This window comes from Phascolarctos cinereus, unplaced genomic scaffold (assembly GCF_003287225.1).
Source record: "Phascolarctos cinereus isolate Bilbo 61053 unplaced genomic scaffold, phaCin_HiC Scaffold_726;HRSCAF=1367, whole genome shotgun sequence".
In the NCBI taxonomy this organism is placed as follows: Eukaryota; Metazoa; Chordata; class Mammalia; order Diprotodontia; family Phascolarctidae; genus Phascolarctos; species Phascolarctos cinereus.
The window spans coordinates 404,465,527-404,489,455 of NW_027556098.1; the positions used below are offsets into that span (position 1 = coordinate 404,465,527).

The 23,929-nt window shown below is 50.9% G+C and overlaps 1 protein-coding gene and 1 long non-coding RNA gene across 4 annotated transcripts in view; one reads left to right on the top strand and one right to left on the bottom strand.

Annotated features, from left to right (window-relative positions):
* Nucleotides 1-10,052, bottom strand: LOC110200768 (uncharacterized). The gene is made up of 3 exons (XR_002322307.2): nucleotides 9,834-10,052; nucleotides 1,518-1,703; nucleotides 1-1,290 (listed from the first exon to the last, which is right to left on the bottom strand). It is a non-coding gene; the product is annotated as an uncharacterized LOC110200768 (long non-coding RNA).
* Nucleotides 8,349-23,929, top strand: part of LOC110200721 (uncharacterized) — a 23,280-nt gene continuing 7,699 nt past the window's right edge. For 2 of the 3 annotated variants that reach the window (XM_020976139.2, XM_020976152.2), the window contains exons 1-7: nucleotides 8,349-8,832; nucleotides 15,598-15,672; nucleotides 16,039-16,088; nucleotides 17,170-17,223; nucleotides 17,720-17,870; nucleotides 19,071-19,153; nucleotides 21,225-21,380. In XM_020976139.2, the coding sequence (XP_020831798.1) occupies nucleotides 8,646-8,832; nucleotides 15,598-15,672; nucleotides 16,039-16,088; nucleotides 17,170-17,223; nucleotides 17,720-17,870; nucleotides 19,071-19,153; nucleotides 21,225-21,380 (756 nt within the window). In that variant the 5' untranslated portion in view covers nucleotides 8,349-8,645. Of the gene's footprint in view, nucleotides 8,833-11,539; nucleotides 12,951-15,597; nucleotides 15,673-16,038; nucleotides 16,089-17,169; nucleotides 17,224-17,719; nucleotides 17,871-19,070; nucleotides 19,154-21,224; nucleotides 21,381-23,929 lie in introns of those variants that run through there. The other variant, XM_020976157.2, reaches the window with a different exon arrangement.

Consider the following 23,929-nt stretch of genomic DNA (forward strand, 5'->3'; position numbering starts at 1 on the left):
TCAGTCAATGAATAAACATTTATTAAGCCCCTCCTGTGTGCCAGGCGCTGGGTTAGGTGGTGCAGAGATAGAGACAAGAATGTAATGGACCTCGTTCTCAAGGAATTGACATTCCAACATGGGAGCAAACAACTGAGTAGATACACAAGATGATTTGGAGGCAGGAGGGCCTAGCAGCTGCAGAGATCAGGGAGGGCCTCATGGAGGGAGAGGGCCCTTGAGCTGAGCTTTTAAGGAGGCAAGGAATTGGGAGACAGAGTGTAGAAGCAGGAGGGTATCATGGCTTCTGTGCCAGGCAGCAAGCCTGGCACATGCCCCACTGCCCTTGAGGGAAAGCCACATTGCCCACAGTGGCACTGGTCACAGGGCCCCCTTCTCTTCCAAATCCCTTGACTCCCACCCATACCCAATGCATGGAACTTGTGTTGTTTCAGAATGAATGAATGAATGAATGAATGAATGAATGAATGAATGAATGAATGAATGAAAAAGTAAATATTCGAAGTGGTGGGTGATGGTCAGGGAACTGCAAGTGCTACCTGATATTACTGCTCTTTGGGGCCCGAGGCAGAGGCTGGACCCTCCTGTCTTATATGGGCTCCTCTGTCCCCGTCAGTGCCTGCTGTGTCCCCAAGGTTCCTTTTAGCCACAGGCTCAGACAGCTGACCCTCTTGTTAGCTCTGTCCCCAGGATCTGTGCTTCCTTTCCCTTTTTATCTCTACTGCCTAGCATAATATCAAATATAAATCAATCCATCAATAAACATTTATTAAGTACCTACTATGTGCCAGGGATACTGTGTTCTGGGGATACAAAGAGGCAAAAGACAGTCCCTGGCCTCAGGGAGCTTCCAATCTAATGGACTGTCATCAACTATGGATGATATGTAGTAGGGGCTTAATAAATATTTGATGATTAAATGAATCTGTTCAACAAAGCAAAATGCCTGGCATATAGTAGGTGCTTAATGTAATCATTAAGTACCTGCTGTGTGCCAGGCACTTTGCTGGAGATACAGTGACGAAATTACATTTTATGGGGGGGGGAGAGGAAGAACAATGTGTACACACATAAGGAAACTCAAAGAAATGGAGGGACACAGGTCAAACATGAAGGGCGGGGGGGGGGGATAGGGACAAGGGAGGCTTGGGGCTGATGGTGGACAGGAAATGGAGGCCAGAGAAGGTAGCCTTTGACCCAGAGTCACAGGGATTTGGAGAGAAGTCACAGGCCAGCAGATCGTCACAAACTTGACAGTAGCAAAAATAATGTTGATTTGATGATCAGTCCCTGAGGAAGAAGTGGAAAGTGGGAGAGAAGGAAGGGTCAGGGCAGGTGTCCAGCCCCTGGGCCTTCCTAGAGGTAAAGGCAGGCGTCAGTGGGGTCCCAGGACCAGGCCAGTTAGAGAGCAGTGAGGCATGTTGGAAGTGCTCTCCTTCAGCCAGGGCCCCTCTTCTGAAGGGCAGTAGATTATCTCCCCCCCCCCCCAGCTACTTGAGGTAGGGGAAGGTACTTACATGGGTCTTTTCTCCCGGGCTGGTGGCCTGTGTGGAAGATGAGGCAGGGCAGGGCAGCTGTCCAGGCCCTGGCTTGCCTGTTAGTCAAGCCCAGGGTCAGTGGTATGCTGGGGTCATTGAGGTGAATCCTCATCCTCATCCGGAATCCAAACAGTATTTCCGACTTTGCTTCATAGGGTGATAGACCTAGGGTTACAAAGGACCTTTCTTAGACAACATCTAGCCTGACCCCTGCTTTTTAAAGGTGAGGAGACTGAGGCCCAGATTAAGTGATTTGGTGAAAGTCGCAGAAATGGGAGCAGGGCTTAAACCTTGAGCCAGAATTGAAACTCTTCCTCCAGATTTAGTGCTCTCTCTAACACTGGTATGGCCAACCGCTGTCCTTTTCCACTGCTTGATGCTCAGGTAGATTTCAGTCCTGAGACAGTAGGACCTGGCTAGACTCCAGGCGGGCCAAGTATCTGTGGACTTAGCTAGCTTCCCATTCCCTACTGGAGTGAAGCACAGGGCAAGTTCTTCTCCGGGATTCATCTCTTCTCCACCCTTCCAGACTCCCCTCCAAGGGAGTCAGTTCTTACCTCCACCTTAATCATAGAATGTTGGAGCTGGAAGAGACCTCAGCGGGATCTGGTCCGACTCATACCTGACAAAGAATCCCCACTTCAGAATTCCCAAGAAGTGGTCACCTGATCTTTGCTTGTTTGTTCAGACATTTCCAACTTTTGATGACCCTGTATGGGCACGTGTGTGGGCAAAGTTAATAGAGTGGGATGCCATTTCCCTCTCCAGCTCATTTTACAGGTGAGGAAACTGAGGCAGAGTTAAGTGACTTGTCCAGGGTCACATAGCTAGTAAGTGTCTGAGGTCACATTTGAACTCAGGTCTTCCTGACTATAGGCCTGTACTCAGTGCACTATGGCGCCACCTAGCTGTCCTTTGTCTCTTAGCTAGAGACCTCCAGTGAGGAGGAATTTGCTGCCTCCTTTTTAGTGGCCCACCCCAATTACCAGTAGCTCTGATTGTGAGGACCGTTTTCTTTAAATCCTGACTGGACGCTGGAAACCCTCAGGGAAGAGGCATTGTGGGGAGTCCTCTCCTACAATCTCACTACCAGTGTCCCTTACCCCTCTCCAGCTGGTTGCTGACCCTACCCATCCCCATTCTCAGAGGAGATAACCCAAAGCCCCTACCCCACTACAACCTGCAGTCCTACTACCCCCTGACAACAGTTTGTGGGCCAGGTCCTTGCAGCCTCCCCTTTGGGTCAGGAAGGCCACTCACTACTTAGATGAGCAGAGAGTCACAAACTATGGTCCTTCCAGTAAGATGGAGGACGAGTGGACCTCACCATATGCCCTGCCCTCCATGCCCTGGGCATGACCATCCACCCTGCTGCCGAATCCTCTTATATTTATTGTTTCTCCCAGTTAGAATGGGAGCTTCACTTAATAAATACCTTTTTCATTCACTCATCAAGGCCAAATTTTCCTTTCTTTCCCCGCCCACCCCCACCCCACCCCAGCTAGGAGTTTAGGGCTGGCTTGAGCAGGCAGACCCTGTTTCTGCCAGCACCTTCCTTTCATCTCCAGGCCACAGCTGGGGTTTCTCTCAGGCTCAGGGAAGGGGGGCAGGAAGCAAAGAAAAGAGGATCTGCCCTTCCAGAGGAGGAGAGAAGAGGGCAGGGGAGAGGACGTCAGGAAGAAGGAGAGGAAGAGGCAGCAGCTTTCCTCGATGCTTCTCCTGTAGTTTGTGATGCATAACACGCCTCCCTGCCCATTTCTGCTGGTGTCTCCTCTACGATAGAATAGAGCCTCACAGGGAGATGATGGCCCTGGCAATGGAGATGCTGCTCAGCAAATACACTTTATGTAGTGGATGCCTTCCAGGAGGATGCTACACAGTAGATAAAAAGCTTTGGACACAGCCACGAAAATAAGTCAGAAAGGAAAAGAGGAGGGGCTGGGGAAAGAGCCCAAAGGTGAGAGAAGATGCTTACGGTGGGGATTTGGGTGCAGGAGAAGAATGAAAGGAGATAGAGCAAGGATAAGAGGAGAAGGCAGCAGGCTGATCTAAACTGCAGGGGCTGGGAGGAGGGAGGCACCAGAGCATCCTAGGTGTTCCGGGCCCAGGAACCTGGGAATGTGATTTATGTGATTTGCATTCCTTCTCGGGCTTTTGTGACCCTTTAGTCTCCTTCTTCTCCTACCTGGCTGACCTCTCCTTAGTCTCCTTGGTTGAATCATCATCCATCCCCCACACTCAAATTGTGGGTTTCCTCCTCCTTCCTACCCCCCCACCCCCACCCCCAGCAAGAGCTGTCTGTCCTGGACTCTCACTCCCTCTCCTGATGATCTTTCTCATAGGGTCTCCATGGGCTTGGTTATCTTCTTGGTGCAGATGACACCCAGATCCCCATAGACAGCCTTATTCTCTCTCCTCCATCCTCTCACCCCCTCCAGTTATTCAGGACATTTCAACCCTGTAGGAATTTCAGTTTCTTGTAGTGGAGAGAGCGCTAGATTTAGAGTCTGCAGACCTGGGTTCCAATCCTGAATGCCACTTCCTTACTTGTCCTACCTACACATTACCATCCTCTCTGGTCCACCCACACTGGCCTGCTTTCTGTTCCTGTACTGTCTCCATGCCTTTGCACTGATGGCCCTAACTGTCTGGAACACTCTCCCTCCTCATCCGTGTCTCCTGGCTTCCTTGACTTCCTTGACGGCTCAGCTCAAACCGCACCTTTTGCAGGAGCACTTTGCTCGTCCCTCCAGCACCTGCCCCTGGGTCTCTCTTTCCACTTGAGAGTCTGTCTCTTGTGTGTGGCCATTGACATCCAGGTTGTCTCCCTAGTTCGAATGGAAGCTCTCCAAAGCTGGGATTCGTTTTCTTTTTCCTGGCATATAGTTACTGCTTAATAAATTCTTGTTGATTGAGTGTGGTTCCTGGCACTTAATTTATCTGGACCTCAGTTTCCTTATCTGAAAGGTCCTTCGAGCTCTTTAACTGTGATCTTAGGATCTGTGTCCTTTGTGAGGTCAGGGACTTTTTTCCTTGTTTGTCTTTGTAACCCTAAGTGCTTAGCACGTAACACTCATTTAATAAAAGTTAGTTGAGTTTAATTTCATTTTAATTTCCATATGCATTGGGTCAGTCCTTCCCCTCCCTCTATCCAACCCTGGACACAGCTACCATAAAGAGCTTCTTTAAGCACAGCTCGGGCCAGTTCATTTAACTTTAGGACCCTTAGGTGGCTGTGGCTCCCTATTGCCTTTGGGCTCAAATGCAGACTCCTCAGTCTGGCTGCCCTTTATAGTCTTTATAGACTTCTTTGGCAGCACTCTTTGTCTCAGTGATGTGCCCTAACCCGTGTGGTGCTCCCCAAAGCTGGCCCTCCCCTTCTGAGCTTTTCCAAGGCTGTTACCTCCTGCCTAGAAGGCTTTCCTTCCTCTCCTCTGCCTCTCAGCATCCTTCCTTCAAAGCTCAGCTCATGTGCCACCTTCTACAGGAAGCTTTTCCTGATTTCCCCCCAGTTATTAGTATTCTCTCTTCTACACCCTGCCCCCTCCCATCATCATATACACGTGCACATACCCTTAGCCCTTTATGTGTTTTGGATCTCTTACCAAAATTGAGGTTGCTTTTTTCTTTTGTCTTCATATCCCCGGTACTAGCACAGAGCCTTGCATTCAGTAGGTGCTTAATAAATGCTGTTGGCCTGCATGATACACTAGCTCCCCCAGTGGAGAGAATAGTGCTTGGCACCTGATAAATGTTTGTTGAATTGAAGTCATAGAGTGTCTGGGAGGGACCCTCTTGGTCATTTAGAGCAGGATCTATTTGAAGCCTGAACTCCCACTACATTCTCTGGAAGAGTGTTCTGCTTAAACACCAAAGGAGCCCTGATGTCTGTGACTTGTCTGTCTCCAAGGGTCTAGCAGAGTGCCCTGGAAAAGTGCAGCTTCCAGCAAGGTGTATGCCTACTTTGTGGTTATGCAGAGGTGCCAGCAGCGCATAGTAGACCCTTCATTCATGCATGCTGGTGGATGGCTTGTCTGGGATCACATACTGTGTTCAGTTCTGAGCCAGGATTCCTGGCTCCCAGTCCAGTCGAGAGCCTGGAGGCCCAGACAGTGCTTCTGAGGGGGAGAAACAAGCATAAGTCTGGGGATACAGAGGTTCTTTGGGCCTTTTCCACCCCTGCAACCACTGCTGCTTTATCCTTCCTAGGCTGTGTCCCTGGCACCGATCCATGGCAGGAAAGAAAAACCCCAGAAGATGGGGTTGCTCCTGTTCCCAGGCCAGGGAAAGGGGGGGGGTCACTTGGAAATAGACTGCCTCGGGCTGAAGGTGAACAGGGGGAGGGGGAGGAGAAGCAGCCTTAGAAGGGGGCACTCTCTGGCCATCCTCCCTCCTGCCTAGACAAGCGGACAGGAGGCAGGAGGGCCTGCGGCTCCTCGGTTGGCAGGAGCAGGTCTGGGAACCGGATGTCCTCTGCCTGGTGAAAAAGGAAACAGACTAACTGTGGCTCTGGGGAATTAGAGCAGAGCTCTGTGAGGGCTGAGGGGTGGAGGCGGGGGCAGGGAGTCTGACTGGTCAGAGTGGCTGCAGGAGGGGCTGCAGGGGGGTGGTGTTACTGTTATTTTCCCTCCCCTTCCCTTTGACAAAACCAAGCTGGGCTTAAGTTTTGAGTTTTCTCCAGAGCTCTGGAGTGGACACATCTGTCTTCCCCTGGGCAGAGACCTAAATCATTCATAATCTGGCTGACCTCTGGAAAGGATAAACAAGATCTCTCCCTTCTGAGGACCCTGAAGAGATCGGGGCGGCGGGGGGGTGGGGGTGGGGTGGGGAGCAGCAGCTTCCTTCCTTCTGGAGTGGAAGGATGGAGAGACAGAGACCTTTCTGACCAAAGGATGCAGGAGTCTGCCCCTCCCCCCCCAGCTGCTTATTTAACAATTGATTCAGAGAGGGAAGGGGAATCTGAATCCAGGGCAGCTGCCTTCCAGGAGGGAAGCTTTGAACTGGCTGGAGATTTAGTGGAAAGAGCACTGGATTTGGATTTAGGGGATCTGGGTTCAAACCCCACCCCTGTGGGAATACCTGGGTGACCTTGGGCAAGTCCTTAATCTCTTTAGGCCTCAGTTTCCACATATGTAAAATCAGAGGGTTAGACTGAACAGCCTCAAAGGCCCCTTCCTCTTCTAAATCTGAGGTCGTATGAAGAGGAGGCAAGAAGAGACTTCGGTTTGGATGGAGTCTTGGATTCAGCCACCAGCTTGTTGTTTGACCTTGGAGAGGTTACCTTTCCTTTGCTAGGCTTCAGTTTGATCCCTCTGGGCAATTAAGCAAGCATTCATTAAGCTATGGTCAAGGCATTGGGCCAGGCACTGGGGAGACAAAAGGGACAACGGTCCCTGTCTTTGGAGAGGAGACAACATTTGGACAGATAAATATTGGTGTGAAAACAAACCAACCAACCCAAAATGGGATTTTTGTTTCAAGAAGAAGCCAGAAGTCCATCAGCAGTATCTGTATAAGATGGATAGATAGATAGATAGATAGATAGATAGATAGATAGATAGATAGATATGGATATAGATATGGATATAGATATATACAGATATAGATATAGAGTGTGTGTGTGTGCTCGTGTGTGTAATTCTGATGTATCAAATCTAAAGGTTGTCTGAACAACTGCAAATGAAGGGACGGGATGTCCTTCCGGCTTGGAATCATTGAGCCTAAGGAACTCAGTATGGGAGAAGATAAAGCACAAACCTGAGTTCAAATCCAGCTTCAGACACTTGGTAGCTATGTGATCCTGGGCAAGTCACTTCACCTCTGTCTACCTCAGTTTCCTCATCTGTAAAATGGCTATAAAAGCATCTACTTCCCAGGGTGGTTGTGAGGATTAAATGAGATAAACCTTAAAATGTTACATAAATGCTAGCGATTATTTTCTTCTTCTTCATCATCATCAGAGAGCCCTAAAAATGCAGGGGTATTAGGAAAGGCCTCAGTGTAGCAGGTGGGGAATGAGAGGATAGCATCTCAGACGAGACTCTGAGATAACTCCCCCTTTTCTCCCTTGATCATGATCTTTCACGATCTCTTGACATCATGCCATGATCCTTCAGGTCCCTCCCAGCTCCAGAGTCAATGATTGTAAGTCATTTTCATGGGATCATAGAACGAGACAGGACCCCAGAAATCATCCAGGCAACCCTCTCATTTTACAGTGAAGAAAGAAGCCCAGGATCACAGAGTGTAAGGGACTTGCCCCAGTGTGGCTGGCCGACCCAAGTCAAGGCTCTTTCCGTAGCCTTCCTAGGGCCTGTTTCTTGTTTTCTGACCAAATGGAAAGAACCACCCCCGGCCTGCCTCCCTCTTCAGGAATGAAAACCATGAACCAGTAGATTTGCTTGTTGCAGTTTAAGGACCCGGGAGATGCAGGGGCGGCAGATTTCGAGGGGGCAGAGAATCCAGCCATAGCCCTGGGCGAGCACAGCGGCATAGCCAGACGGGGAACCTGCAGGGTACTCGCGTGCCCACATCGGAAATCCCTGGGATCCCGGGAGAGGGTGCTTGGTGAACGCCCGGAGGCCAGCCGACCCCGGAACCTGACCTCAGAAGACGCCCCGCCCCGCCCCGCCCCCTACACATTCTCTCAAGGAGTGGAAGGTGGGCACCCGAGTGTGCCACCTCAAGGGTGCCCGTGAAGAGGGGTGGGAGAGGGGCCGTGGCACCATCAGGTGGCCAGGCCCCTCGGGGCGCAGCTTCTCCCAGGCGCCTCCTAGGACCCTCCGCTAACTCCGCCCCGTCGGTCCCTCCCGCCCGGCCCAGGGCGGGGCCGGTCCCCGGTGCATTGGTCCACTGCCGTGTCAGTTTCCTAGGGGGGCGGCCCTGCCGGCCGGGAGGGGGCGGGACCCCCCGAGGGACAGGACCCCGGAGTCCGGCAGGGCGAGGCCAGGCCGGGAGTACGAGGAGCTGCGGCGGCGGCCAAAGTTTGGCTGGAGCGGGGGCAGCGTGCTTCCCATCCCTCAGGGCGGCCGCCACAGCCGGGACAGCGCGGGCATGCCGCGCGGGGGGCACTGAGAGCCAGACCGGCGGGGCGGGCGCCCGGGGGCCATGGGCTCGGGCGGCTGCTCGCGGCGCCACAAGGGGCTGGTGCAGACGGGCTTCCTGCTGACCGCGGCGCTCGGCCTGCTCGGCGGGCTGCTGCTCTACGGCCACCTGGAGCAGAAGGCGCGGGCCGCCCAGGCGCTGGCCGCCACCTACCGCGGCCAGCAGGAGGCACTGTCGGCGCAGCTGCAGGGTGAGCTGGGGGCGGGGGTGGGGGCAACTGGATGGGGCTGGGGGGGCTGGGGGACCTGGGGACTGGGACGGGGCTGGGGGCTGCTGGGGTACTTAAGGACTGGGAGGAGGCTAGGGGGTACCTGGGGACTGGGAGGGTGCTGGGGGCTGCAGTGGTGCCTGGAAACTGTGAAGGAGCTGGAGGCTGCCAGGTACCTAAGGACTAGGAGGAGGCTAGGGGGTACCTGGGGACTGGAGGGTGCTGGAGGCTGCCGCGGTACCTAAGGACTGGGAGGAGGCTAGGGGTACCTGGGGACTGGGAGGGTGCTGGGGGCTGCAGTGGTGCCTGGAAACTGTGAAGGAGCTGGAGGCTGCCAGGTACCTAAGGACTAGGAGGAGGCTAGGGGGTACCTGGAAACTGGGAGGGGGCTGGAGGCTGCTGGGGGTAGGGGGCTGGGGACTGGGACCGAACGAAGGCTGTGTGGGGCCTGGGGATTAGGAGATGGAATTAGGACTAGGATTAGGGTTATATGGAGATCTGGGCCAGACAGGGAGGAGGCTGGGGTCTCCCGTAGCCTAGGGAGGCACTGGGGTGCAGCCAGAGCTGCTGAGGGATATTGGGGACTGGGAAGAGGGTTGCTAGGGGGTCCGGGGACTGGGGGGATGAAATTAGGGTTAGGATGACTAGGGAGATCTGGGCTGGCCAGAAACCTGGGGATTACAGACAGAAGCAGCTAGGAGACTGAGCAGGAGAGTGAGGAAGCAAGGTACTCATGGGGAAGGGGCTACAAACAGGTCAAGCCCCTGGGATGCTGAGGGCAGCTAAAGAACCGACGCAAGGGGAGGCCACCAGGAGGCTGCAGGCTGCAGGGAGCCAGGCAGGAGTCTGGGGCCTCAGGTGCTGCAAGGAAGCAGATGAGTGGGGACAAATAGGGGACCAGGGACTTCGAGATTACAGCTGTGTGTGAGGGGGAGACCAAGAATGCGTTTGTTTGGTGAATGGGAGGGGAGCAGTCTGCCTACCAGTGTCCCCTGCGCCAGCCATGTCTTCTGAGTGGGATCTGGAACCCTCAGCGTTTTGTCAGGAAGGAGTTAGAGAGAGGTCTTGCCTCAGATCCCATGGCTGAATTTGGAGGGGAAGGACAAAACAGAGAATGCTTGTCCCAAGGAACTTTTCCTGCCTGGCTCAATGGGCTGTGGGAGGGATTTGCTAATCTCTGACTCAGCTGTGCCAACCCCGTTCCCGACTGCCCCCCCCCATGGCCCTTCTTCCTGTCTCCTCTTGGGCCCCGAATAGGCCTGTCTAAGAGTTAGTGGGGGGGGGGGAGAATGGAGGGAGGAGCCAGTGGTTGTTAGCATCCCCGTTGCTCTCTTCCCTCCTTTGGCCCTTGAGTTGTGTGGCTGATTCTATGGACGCAGAAACACAGAGCCTATTTGGGAGAGTTTAGACCAGAGGACCATTGGGAGGTAGGGCCCTAATATCTGGGATCCTTGCCAAGCCCATTGGTGTCTCTGTGCTTGGGCCCAGGGAGATCCTGTCATCCCTGGGGACAGAGAGAACCAGGAAGGGGTGAGGAGGGAGAAGGGCCATGTGAGGGGCTCCGTGCCAACTGCACTAGTGGTGCTGCTCTTCACCCTGGGCCTGTTGGGATTTGTAAACACCCTCCCACTCATTTTCACCTTGAACGACTCATCTCATGGAGGACTTCTGGGTGGAGAGCCATGAGGAATTTGCCCAAGAAAAGATCTGAATCCTTCAAAGGTGGGGAAACTGAGATTGGAAGTGGCCCAGTTGTTTGAAGGAGATTGCAGAGTGAGCCAGGCCCTAGAGACCCAGGGAAAGCCCCACAGCTTTCCTGCCCTCCCCGAACCCCAGCCCCTATTCTTCCTGGACCAGGTCATTAGCTTTATTCTAGAGAGACTCATCTGAAAGAGCCTCCTTACTGGGCCTATCCCCCCAAGCTGTGTTAGCTGGTCAGGGCTCTGCCTCTTCCGATCCCAAACTGAGACCGCTGAATAGAGAAGATCCCCAAGGGCACCCAACTTCGGAGTCTGTTCAACCTGCTGCTCTTTCTGGAGAGGTAGTGCTCTGGGATCTCTGACCCCCAGCGAACCCTGCTCCTCCTGTGTGCCCAGGTCTGTGCCAGGCACTGAATGAAAAGATATTCCCTAGTGAATCTTATTCTCATAGGATTTGGCTTAAGGAGGGAATAACATACACACTCAATTGGATATGGAAAGCTGTCTTACCCTACAGGAAAATAAGGGGAGAAGGGGACAAGAGAACAGGGGGGTGATAGACAGGAGGGCAGATTGGAAAAGGGGGTAATCGGAAGCAAACACTCCTGAGGAGAGACAGGGTCAAAAGAGAGAATAGAAGAAATGGGGGGGGAGTTAGGTTTTCACAACATGACTGTTATGGAAATGTTTTACAAAACTGCACATGTATAACCTGTATTGAGTTGCTTGCCTTTTCAATGAGTGTAGGTGGGGAGGGAGGGAGAAAATTTGGAACCCAAAGTTTTAAAAACACTTATTTAAAAAAAATGTTTTCACATGCAAGTGGGAAATAAGAAATACAGGAAATGGGGTACAAAAATCTATCCTGCCCCTACAGGAAAGCAGAAGGGTAAGGGGATAAGAGAAGGGGGGGAGAGAAAGAAAGGAGGGCAGACTAGGGGAAGGGATATTCAGAATGCATGCCATCTTGGGATAGGGGGGAAGGGTGAGATGGGGTGAAAATTTGGAACTCAAAATCTTGTGGAAGTACATATTGAAAACTAAAAATAAATAAATTTTTAAAAATTTTCAAAAATTTAAAAAAGAAAAGACATTCCCTGCCCTCAGAGAGCTTCCACTTGGTGGGGCTTCTTGTCTCGCTGTCTACAGTGCTGCTCATGCAGTGAGAAGAGAGGGGCCACAAGGCTGGCTGTGTGACAAGCAGGCAAGACTCAGGTGTTGAAATGAGTGTTGTCCTTCAGATAGTACCTTGATATCCGTGCTGTTATTCCCTCCAGGCTGCCCTAGCTCGAGCTTCCTTTGTGAACAGCCAGCCTTGGAATAGCAGCTGGCATAGAGCACAATTCAAAACAAGGTGAACTGGAATGTTTTCAGCCATAGCAACCTTGTTGGAATAAGTGCACCCCTGCCCTGGGGACTACTGTGAAGGGTGGTACTCATCTGAAATGTGCTTTATTTAGTAAGCAATTGATCTCTATCACGTGGCAATGATATTGGACAGGGGATCGCATCCTGGTAGTCTGGAGGTGGACGAGTGGAGGCAGGTAAGGTCATCCCACCCCCACCCCTGAGGAAGCTAGACCTGCAGATGGGTCCTGAGTGCTACAGGCACCCGTCACTATAATAGGCACTTGAGATATGAAGACCTTGGGCAAGTCCTTTCTCTTCCTCTGGGCCTCAATATCCTTACCTGTCAGAAAGGTTGGAGACAGCATGTCAAAATGAAGAGACTTAGATTAGGAATCAGAGCATCTGGTTTGGATGGACCCCTGGCTCTGCCTCTTCCTCAGTTGGGTAACCTTTGACCTGGACCCTCTGAGCCTCAGACCCTTCAGCTGTCAATGAGGGATTTGGTCTAGGTTATTTTCTCAGTCCTGTTGTCCCCTGTAGGGAAGCCAAGTCCCATTCACTCCTAATTCTGCTCTATCTCTAAAATCAGCCCAAGCCCCAGATCTCTCTCTCTCTCTCTCTCTCTCTCTCTCTCTCTCTCTCTCTCTCTCTCTCTCTCTCTCTCTCTCTCTCTCTCTTTCTCTCTCTCTCTCTCTTTCTCTCTCTCTCTCTTTTTCTTTTTCTCTTTCTTTCTCTCCCTCTTCTATGTCTTATTCTCTCTCATTCTTTCTGTCTCTATTATTTTTCTCATTTTCTCTTTTCTTCTCTCTCCCTCTATCTCTCTCTCATCCTAGGTGCCAGAGAGGAAGGTAAAAGTCTGTCCTCCTGAGTTAGTACAGACTGAATCCCATCCCCCTCCCCAGCCCCATTCAGCTGGCCCTTGTGGCCAGACCCGGCTTGTCAGGACTTCCAGAAGAGTTTTTTGGGGTCACGGAGTCCCAGCCAAATCCCATCTTTGACTGCTTCTGTCCCTGTTCTCCATCTGGTTCTCCTGCCTCTTTCCTTGGCAAGGTTAGTGATCTGGGAGGAGGCGAGGGGTGAGGTGTGCTGCCCCCAGGTTGTCTGAGAAAGAAAGAGGTGCTTGTGTTCATTTATGAGCATGAAAATATCTGACATTTCCATGATGCATAAGGTTTACAAAGTGCTTTAAAGACGTTATCACATTTGATCCTTACAACAAGCCTGGGAGTAAATTGAAGGTATGATATTATCCCCATTTTACAGATGGGGAAATTGGGGTTTCAAGGGAAAGGGACTTGTCCAGGTTCATATGGCTAGAGAGGCAAGATTCCTATAGTGAACAGAGCTGAATTGGGAAGGACTGAAGAACTGAGTTACCTCAGAAACTCACTAGCTGTGTGATCCTTGGCAAATTACTCTGGACCTTAGTTTCTTCCTGTGCAAAATGGGAACAATCATAGCACTTTAGCTTGTAGTTTAGATGTGTGGATCAAGTGAAATAATATTTGTGAAATGTTTTGCAAAACTTAAGGAAGCTAGAAATACAAGTTATGTTTTTATTATTATTATTATCATTATTCCTCATTCCCCAAATCCAGCCCTGTATCTATGCAATATCATGTGTGTGCTTTGTATGAGCACGTGTTTTGGCATATATAAGATACATGTATATATGCGTATAATAGCAGAACACAGGATGAGGATGGGGGGGGAGAGAAAGGCACTGGTTGCCTGATAAGAGTTGCCCCTTGTTTCTGGGGCTCTGAGCATAGATCAGCAGAGAAGTTGGAGGCTGGGACAGGAACCTCGGCACAACCTTTGTGTGTACGTATGGGGTGGGGCACACTTATAGGAGTTTGAGCTGGAAGGCACTTTGGGGACTGTAGAGTCCAACAGCCTTGTTTTAGAGAGCAGGGATCTGAGGTCAGGAATTCCCCCCAAGGTCCCCATGGCAGTCAGTCACACAGTTGGGATTTGGACCCAGATTGCCTCCATGACTCCAAAGCCCATGTTCCTTCCTCTTCCCCAGGCCTTGCAAATGAGAATGTTTTTCTGGGAGTCTGGGAAAGAGCAGGTGACCTGCTCTCTCTCCCTCCCTCTCCCTCCCCCCTCCCTCTCTTTCTCTCTCTCTCTCTCATCTTTGGCCTCCTACTACCACCAGCCCCTTTCTGCCCTTTGTTGGATATAAAGATCGAGATTGACCTGAGCATGCTGACGAAGCCATCTGGGGTTCTTGGCTGGGACCCATGGTCCTTGTGGGGAGACAGACAGCGCTGTGTGAGGGGGCACATCCTCCTTCTTGTCCTAGATTCTTTGAAGCCACTTACTCATGACGGCCTCTGTGTCCTCCTTCTGAAAAGAAGGCTGTTTGGGAGGCCAGCTGCCCTGTCTGTCAGTCCTGGAGGGCCCTAGCCCTGTATCCACTTTTCCCCAGCACCAGCTGTGGGGACTTCCCTCAAAGAAGAGGGCTTAATTATCTCTTGGGAAGCCTTCTCTATTGACCTTCCCTTTGTCTCCGGTTAGGGATGAAATCTCTCTTCATCCCTTACTCATGGGGCCTACTGAGAAGGGAGGGAGCCTGTGGCCAGAGTTCCAGCCAGAACTGAGAGCTGGAAGGAATCTCTGAGGTTCATCTAATCCAGGCCCCTCATTTTCCAAATGAGGAAACTGAGGCCCAGAGGGCTTGAATGATTTGGCCAATGCTACCCGAGCAGTAAGGGATTCAAACTGAGAGAGTCCTCTGCCTCTGAAAACAGGACTCTTTCTTCCGGCTCCCTAGGGCTGCCTCAGTGGCCTTCTTAGAATTGTCTGCTTCTGTGTCCTGCCCCTCAAAAGCTCAAAGTCAAGACTTGGGGTCTCCCCATCTGGGGTCCAGGACTGGATTCTGTCCTTGGAAGGCAGGCAGAAGCATCAGAGCAGAGGGCAAGGGCTGTGGCTATCCTACACCAAGTCTTTTCCTCCTTCAGTTGAAGGCCAAGAAACTTTGGCCTGGGGCCTACTCGGTGAGGTGGGGGTGGGGTGGGGCGGGGCCTGGGTTTTTTCAGTGGGAGTTTGGGGAGTATTCTGTTTCTGCCTCCTGTCAGGGGCCCTAGGGAGTCCCTTGGCTGGGGACTGGGGAGCTAGAGGGCCAGCCATGGGGAGAAACAAGCTGTATTCTGTCTCTGCTAGGAGCCAGGGTCTGGAGAGAGGAGGGGGAAGCTGGCCAATGGGCCTAGGAGGCAGTGCCGGGTGTGGGGGGGGGCCCTGTAACTTTCCAGATTCAGAGGTTTCCAAGCAAGAACAGAAGCTTGTCAGGAGTTGGCAGTGTCTGTTTTCAGAGTGCGTTTGTGGTCTGTGACTTGGCCTGGTGAGGGAAACCAAGGGGGGGTGGAGTGAGTGGGAAGGAGTGAAGAGGAGGAAGAAGAGGCCTGTAGGTCTCTGGTATGTGTGTGTATTCCCTCCCCCAGAATGCTTAGCCCATTCCACACCCCCTCAATACCCTTAACTCCCCCTGGAAAATTGTGAACTAGGAAAACGTGTATAGCAGTGGGATCTGATGGGTATCAAGAAGCCAGAGCAAGCCCTCAGTTTATCCATCTGAAAGATGGACACATTTCTCTCTTTTCATTCACTCCTCTTCACCTGGTCCCTGGACCATAACACTTCCCTGGGAGTTGGAGTAGATCCTCCCCCCAACCTTCTGGCCTCTTCCCCACAGTGGTATATGAGCATCGGTCCCGCCTGGAGCGGTCCCTGCAGAAGGAACGGGGGGAACACAAGAAGACCAAGGAAGGTAAGGTGCTCTGGAACTCCCCCACCCCAGGGACTCTGAACGTTCAGACTAGGGAGAGATGGCCTCCATTCTGTGAGGAGCCAAGCCTGGCCTTGCCTGCAGTCTCCTTGGGTCCCTGACCAGTGTGACCATTGAATGGGATGGGATGGGATGGGATGGGATGGAGCTGTTGTCCGTGTCCTCCATGGATGCCTTCTGGGCTCCTGACCACTCCCAGGCTGGAAGCTGTGAATCTAAACCTCCCTGTAGGGAGGGATTATGGTAACTCTGTCCAGGGTGATTCCTGAAACTCCAGCGTGGGCTAGGGTGGGAAGAGACTGTCTTGGCAGTGGGATGGGGTGCATGCCAAGGCCCTCTCCTCTCCAGATTTCCTAGTGTACAAACTGGAGGCGCAGGAAGCCCTCAACAAGGAAAAGGTCAGTGGGGCTGAGTGGGGCTGAGTTGGGGAGGCATTCTGTACTCTAAGAACAGGAGAGCTCCTACCACTGCTGAGCTATAGCTGGGGAGTGGGGAATCTCTGTGGTCAGGATAATGGGGAGTGCCTGCTATCAGAGCACAGCAAAGGATGTGTGTTTTGGCCTCTTCTGGGGATATGAAGTGTGTCTGATGGCTTCACAATGTGGGATTGACCGGCTCAGAGAGGAGGAATTAGTGAATTACCGTATTTGACAATTAACCTAGTTCCATTGCTTTCACTGTAATGATGGGTGGTGCCCTGGCCTGGGAATCAGGATCCCTGGATTCTAGTCCTGATTTTGCCACTAACTTGCTGTGTGACCTTGGATAAATCACTTCTACTCCCTAGTCCTTAGGGGGGACCTCTTCCACAGAATTAGGGTTTGGACTCAATGATCTTTAAGACACTTAAAACCAGACACAGCCAATTTGTGGGCCTTAGAAGACCTGGCTTAATGAACAGATAAGAATGTTTCATAATTAGCATGAGCAGGGTTTATATGTGAATGGTGGCTTCCACGATTCTGGAGAAGACACAGAAAGATGGTGGATGACCTCTGTTTAAGCAAGGTCCTAATGACCATCAGACTTGGACAGGGGCTGGCTCCTTCACTGTGACAAGCAGGCATGCTGGGAGTTCCTGTGACTGGTCAGCTGCCTGTGGACCTTTAGTAAGTGAGTCAATGCTCCATCCAGACACCTGAGTCCATGGTGTAGACTCTATGGCCACTCTGGACCATTTTGGTGTATCCTGGGCCCCTCGGGCAGTCTAGTGAAGTATGTGGGCCCCTTCTCAGAATCATGTTTTTAAATTCTAAAATATATAGAATTACAAAGAAAACAAATTATATTGGGAATGAAGATGTATTTTTTTCCAATCCAAATTCACAGACCCTCTGAAATCTGCCCACAGACCCCTTGGGTGTCCATGGACCCCCAGATTAAAAGCCTCTGGTGTAGAGAGAGGTGTTCCCACCTACTTAGCACTGTGTGTAATGAAATGTCTGTTCTCTCTTCATGGACCTGGGGCCTGGGTTACAGCAAGATTCGATGAACCGCTATGGGGCCCTAAGCTCCCAGCACAGGATCCTCAAGGCAAGGAGCCCGGGGTGGGGGGTTGGGGGAGGGAGGGAGCTGGCATGGTCTCAGGATCACCTTTTTCCCTGCTGCTCTCTGGGACCCTGGCCTTGTCCCCTCTCCAGTGTTCTAAGCTAGGCCCAGGGCTTGGGATGGGTATTGGCTGGGGAGCTTGGATGCCTGCTTTGGGATGCCCCTCATCCTGGTCAGCAGGGCTGCACTCAGGGAGGGCCCTTGTTGTGACAGCACAGGTGGTACCTGTCTGGGTCAGTGGCTTTCCCCATCAGGATGGCAGAGCTGAGGAGGTGGGGTGGAGGTGGGGGCTTGGCCCAAGCCCAGGGGAAGGAGTAGGTTCATGGTTGGAGGGAGGCTGCTGTGCTCTGTCTTCTCTCTGAATTTCTCTGGTGTTTGAGGACCCTGAAGGAATTGGCTCTGGGGGAGAAGAAAAGCCTGGGATGGGGTGAGAGGAGCTGGTGCTGAGCCTAATGTTGGGGGCCCCCCCTTCACTTCCCAGAATCAACATGAGGATGTGAAGAAGCAGCTGCTGGACCTGCAGCTGCAGCACAGCGGACTGAGGCTGGAGCACCGGAAGGCCCTGGAGAGCCACGGGCAGCGCTATGCCCAGCTGCAGCGGGAGAAGGACAGTGAGGTGGCCAGTCTGCAGGGTGAGGCCCAGGGAGCTGCAGCTGAGCTTTGGAAAGACAGGGTCCCTGGTCTTGGGGAGCCCCAGTGTAAGGGGGAGGTAGGGCACCTGGCCTCGGGGAGCCCCAGTGTAAGGGGGAGGTGGGGCACCTGGCCTTGGGGAGCCCCAGTGTGAGGGGGAGGCGGGGACCCGAGGGGAGCCCCAGTGTGAGAAGGAGGCAGGGACCCTGGCCTCGGGGAGCCCTAGTGTGAGGGGGACCCTGGCCTGGGGAGCCCCAGTGTGAGGGGGAGGTGGGACCCTGGCCTGGGGAGCCCCAATGTAAGGGGGAGGTGGGGCACCTGGCCTCAGGGAGCCCCAGTGTGAGGGGGAGGCAGGGACCCTGGCCTCGGGGAGCCCCAGTGTAAGGGGGAGGTGGGGACCCTGGCCTTGGGGAGCCCCAGTGTGAGGGGGACCCTGGCCTGGGGAGCCCCAGTGAGAGGGGGAGGCAGGGACCCTGGCCTGGGGAGCCCCAGTGTGAGGGGGAGGCAGGGACCCTGGCCTGGGGAGCCCCAGTGTGAGGGGGAGGTGGGGACCCTGGCCTGGGGAGCCCCAGTGTGAGGGGGAGGCAGGGACCCTGGCCTGGGGAGCCCCAGTGTGAGGGGGAGGTGGGGCACCTGGCCTCGGGGAGCCCCAGTGTGAGGGGGAGGCAGGGACCCTGGCCTCAGGGAGCCCCAGTGTAAGGGGGAGGTGGGGACCCTGGCCTTGGGGAGCCCCAGTGTGAGGGGGAGGCAGGGGCCCTGGCCTGGGGAGCCCCAGTGTGAGGGGGAGGGGTAACCCTGGCCTGGGGAGCCCCAGTGTGAGGGGGGAGGTTACAATACCCAGCTTGCATAGAGCACTTGGTCTGCAGAGAAGACTCAGTCTCTTCCATGGGGGAGTTGCTGCTGCTTGGAGGGCAGAGATTGCCCTGTTTCCAGGGGACCCCTAATCTAACAGTCTTGTCCTAGCCACAGGGGAGGGTTAAGGCAGGGGCACAGGATACATACACCCAGGAAGCAGACCTTTGTCTTTTACTAGGTGGCTCCAGAGCGTCCAGTGAGCCAGCCTGAAGCCATAGCCTCTGGAGAGCCCTGAGCCCATGATTAATCTCCTTTGGGCCTGACAGGTTCTTAGGAGTCAGCAGAGGGATGCAGGGGGCAGGCTCCCTTCCCTGGCCTACTCAGCTTTTGACTCTCCTACCTCACAGACACAGTGAATAAACTTCGAGAGGAAAGCAAGCTCCTGAGGAAGGCTCACCAGGATATTCACATTCAGCTTCGAAATGCCCAGGTAAGAGACAGGCCAGGGGGGTGTCCACCATCCCGGCTGCCAGAGATGGCAACATGGCCCAGTGGGGAAGAAGTCCAAACACCTGGATTAAGGTTCTGCCTCTTTCTGTTACCTGTGTGATCTCTGGGCAAGTCACTTAACCTCTGTTGCCTCAGTTTCTGAAATTATAAAATGAGGGAGGTAGATTCACTAGTCTCTAAGGCAGCTCGGAGACACAAAAGCCCTGGGTCTGCAGTCAGGAAGACCTGACTTTAAATTTGGCCTTCAGGCACTTCCTAGCTGTGTGATCCTAGGTAAGTCCATTAATTTCTACATGCCTCAGTTTCCTCAGCTATGAAACAAAGATCATAATAGGATAAACCCAAAGACCCCAGCGTCTGGGATCAGAACCCACTCTTTGAAAAAAAAGCTGCTGGGAAAACTGCAAAAGAGTATGGCAGCAACTAGGCATAGACCCAAACCTCACACCATATACGAAAATAAAATCAAAATGGTTCAGGACTTAGATATAAAGGCTGATACCATAAGTAAACTGGGAGAGAAAGGAATAGTTTACTTATCAGATCTAGGGAGAAGAGAAGAATTCATGACCAAAGAGGAGATAGAGAACATTATGAAAAGCAAAATGGGTAACTTTGATTACATTAAATTGAAAAGTTTTTGCACAAACAAAGCCAATGCAACCAAGATTAGAAGGAAAGTAGAAAATTGGGAAAGAATTTTTACAATCAGTGTCTCTGATAAGGGCCTCATTTCTAAAATATATAAAGAATTAAGTCAAATTTATAAGAATACAAGTCATTCCCCAATTGATAAATGGTCAAAGGACATGAACAGGCATTTCTCAGATGAAGAAATTAAAGCCATCTATAGTCATATGAAAAAATGCTCTAAATCAATATCGATTAGAGAAATGCAAATCAAAACAACTCTGAGGTACCACATCACACCTATCAGATTGGCCAACATGACAAAACAAGAAAATGATAAATGTTGGAGAAGATGTGGGAAAATTGGAACACTAATACATTGTTGGTGGAGTTGTGAAATGATCCAACCATTTTGGAGAACAGTTTGGAACTATACCCAAAGGGCTACAAAAATGTGCATACCCTTTGACCAGCAATAGCACTTCTAGGGCTATATCCCAAAGAGATCAACAAATGGGAAAAGGACCCACGTGTACAAAAATATTCATAGCAGCTCTTTTTGTGGTGGCAAAGAATTGGAAATTGAGAGGATGCCCATCAATTGGGGAATGGCTGAGCAAGTTGTGGTACATGAATGTAGTGGAATACTATTGTGCTATAAGAAATGATGAACAGGAAGACTTCAGAAAAACCCAGAAAGACTTGCATGGTCTGATGCTGAGTGAAGTGAGCAGAACCAAGAGAACGTTGTACACAATAACAGCCACATTATGCGATGACTAATATTGATAAACTTAACCCTTCTCAGCATTACAAGGATCCAAGACATCTCCAGAGGCCTCGGGATGGAAAATGCTGTCTACATCCAAAGAAAGAACTATGGAAGTTGAATCGCTGTCATTTTTTTTCTCTTCTGTTGAGTTTTGTTTCCTCTTTCTGATGGTTCCTCCTATTGGTTTTAATTTTTACTTACAACTTCACTAATGTGAAAATATGTTTAATGGGTATGTAAATGTAAAGCCTATATCAGATTGTGCGCCGTCTTGGGGAGGGTGGGGGGAGGAAGGGGGAGAAAAATTTTAAACTCGAAAGTATATGGAAGTGATTGTGGATAAATCAAAATAAATTAATAAAATTAAAAAAATAAAATAAAGATTGGTATGCAAAAAAAAAAAGATCATGATAGCCCCTCCCTCCCAGGGTTATTGTGAGGCTCAAATGAGATAATATTTGTAAAGTGCTAGCACAATGCTTAGCACATAGTAAGTGCTTAATAAATGCCTGTTCCATTCTTCCCCCTCCCCCTTCTCCTCTAAATCTCTGACCTTTTGACCCTCCAATGAGGGGAGAGGTCTGGTTATTTGAGTGGTGGGGACATGGGCAGGTCAACCCTATTGGCCCCACTCTGTCCCCTATTCTAGTCCCAGATGGAAGAATTCCGCCAGCTCAAGGAAGCCTTGCAGAAGATGCCCAGCTTCCAGGAGCACGGGGCCAGCCGCCAGCAGCAACAGCAGCAGCAGCAGCAGCAGCAGCTCCCCCAGACCCCTAGGCAGCAGGCTCAGCTCAGGAAGCCTCAGGTAGAGAAAGGCCAGGGCTTCTCTGAACTTCTGAGGGTGGGGGTGGCGTGATGTGAGTGTCTCCCACTGGGAAAAAGCACCATCTAGAATTGAGAACTCCAGTACTAAAAACTCCTTGTGCCTGTGTGTTCAACAGTAAAAGGGATCCTCTCTGGGACCCCCAGGGACCATAACATTTTGTTGGTTTACTGGGATCCTAACCCTGAGTCCAGTACCATCCAAGGCAGCCCATCCTGCTTTGGGACAGCTCAAATTATTAGGAAATTTTTCCAGACATGAAGTTGAAATTTACCCTTTTGTAACTCCCACCTATTGGTTGTGGTTCTGTCCTCCAAGGCCAAGCAGAAAATGGACACTTCTTCTTCCGCATGACAGCTTTTCAAGTATGACCAGACATCTATCACACTCTGACTTCTCTTTTCCACTAGAAACTAACCCAATTCCTTCTGCCAGAAGGCTTTTGGACAAAATCCAACACTTGCTTGTTAAAAACACTAGAAACTTTAGGAATAAGTGAACATATTCTTTTTTTTCCAACTTAATAGTATTTTGGATTTAGTCTTAATATAATAAATGTTATCTGTCTAAAACCAAGAACATCCATTATATGTAATGGAGAAAAGTTAGAAGTCTTTCCAATAATATCAGGCATAAAGCAAGATGTCCATTATCACCACTACTGTTTAACATATTACTGTCTATTGTAATAAGTTATAGATATCTATAAACTATTGATAGCAATAAGAAAAGAAAGAGAAATCAAGGGAATAAGCTTATGCAAAGAAAAAGTAAAATGATCATTTTTTTGCATGTGATACAGTGATTTAGTCAGAAAATCTTAAAGAATCAACTAAAAAATTAATGAAACAATACATTCTGCAAGTTGCAGCACATAAAATCTGTATAAATCATCAGCATTCCTGCATGTTATCAACCAGTTTGTTTTGTAGACCCTCACAAGGCAAGGACTCAAGGCACCCTGTGTGACATTAGACCTTATGAATATGTTACCCTCAATGGACCTCAGTTTTCTTATTTGTAAAATGAGGGGATTGGTTGGATTTGGGGACTTAATAAGGTTTCTTCCAGCTCTAGATGTATGGTTCTGTATCCATCCTGGCACACTCACTCTCCAGCTGTCAATGCCCTTTTTTAAATATGGAACCCCAAACTAAATGCAATAGTCCAAATGTGTTTGGACCCAAACTATAGACATCAGGAATATTGCCCATTATTCCTTTTTGGGAGCCCTCTGCCTAGAAGTGGTAGTTGAAGCTATGGGACTGTAGCAAGAAGAGAGAGCCCAAAGGAGACCTGTATTGAATAGCCACATTAAGGGGTCCTGAAAAGGTCCAGGATCTTCCAAAGGGGAGAGAGAAAGAACTCTGACATTTCAAATATGCCTCATTTGACTGCAAACTCCCTAAGGGCAAGGGCTGGCACCCTTTTTTTTTTATCTGCAGCCTCTAAGGCAGTGCCTGGCACATAGCAGGTACTGGAGAAGTAGCTTGTTGGAGTGATATTGAAGGAGAGGGTTTCCAGTAGGGAGAGGGTGGTTAATAGTGTCAACTACACAGAATTCATGAAGGATGAGAACTGAAAAGAATCCACTGGCTAGAGAGGAGTATGGGGCAGGGGAAGGGAGGGAAGACTGATTGCAAAGGGTTGAGGAGACAACAGAGGCAATAGGGGTACATGGAGTGAGGAGGTCAGTGAAAGCAGGGAGAGAAATGAGTTGGTAGCTAAGTGAGTGAGCAAGGTCAACAGAAGGGATTCTTTGGATTGGGGAGGAGGGAAAGGGAGAGATTGAAGGTGTAAGGGGTAGAGTGGAGAAGGGAGAGAGACAGAGAAAGAGCAAGGGAGAGACAGAGACAGATACCCAGAGAAACACATAGAGGGAAGGAGGGAAGGGAAAGGAATAAATATTGAATGCTTACTAGGTGCCAGGCACTGTGCCAAAGAGACAGAACAAGATATTTGTTAAGTGGTTAACACAGTGCCTGGCACGTGGCTGGCACTTAATAAATGCTTCTTCCCATCCTTTTCCCTTCCCTCCTCTTCACTGGGGATACAAAGAAATTCCAAACCCTGCTCTCAGACCCTGATGGTCCTCCCTGTCCTCTAACCCCGGAAGATTATTTGCATGTGTAGATTTGGTATCATCTGCTGTGGGTTCATGTGGTTCTCCCTTGGGGGGATGTGAACACCCTGAGGGCAGGGACTCTTTTGGGTTTGGGCCTTGTGTTACCTGGCCCAGTGGCTAGCAGCTAGTTTCTGGCACATTACAGGCATTGACTGACTGACTGACTGACTGAATGAATGAATGAATGAATGGAGTAAAAGGCTAGGTCATACGTATTTGGGAGATGTTGACAGGAAGAAGAGAAGGTTTGCAGCAGTTACTTTGGGGAAAGTGATAAGGAGCCTATCAGAGTAGAACAAAGTATCTCTTAGCAGGGAAGGTCTGGCTGAGGTTACATAACAGGATTTTGTAGTGGGTAAAATCAGTGTGATTTTTTAACTTCTTCCTGTGATGTTCGGCTGCTCTG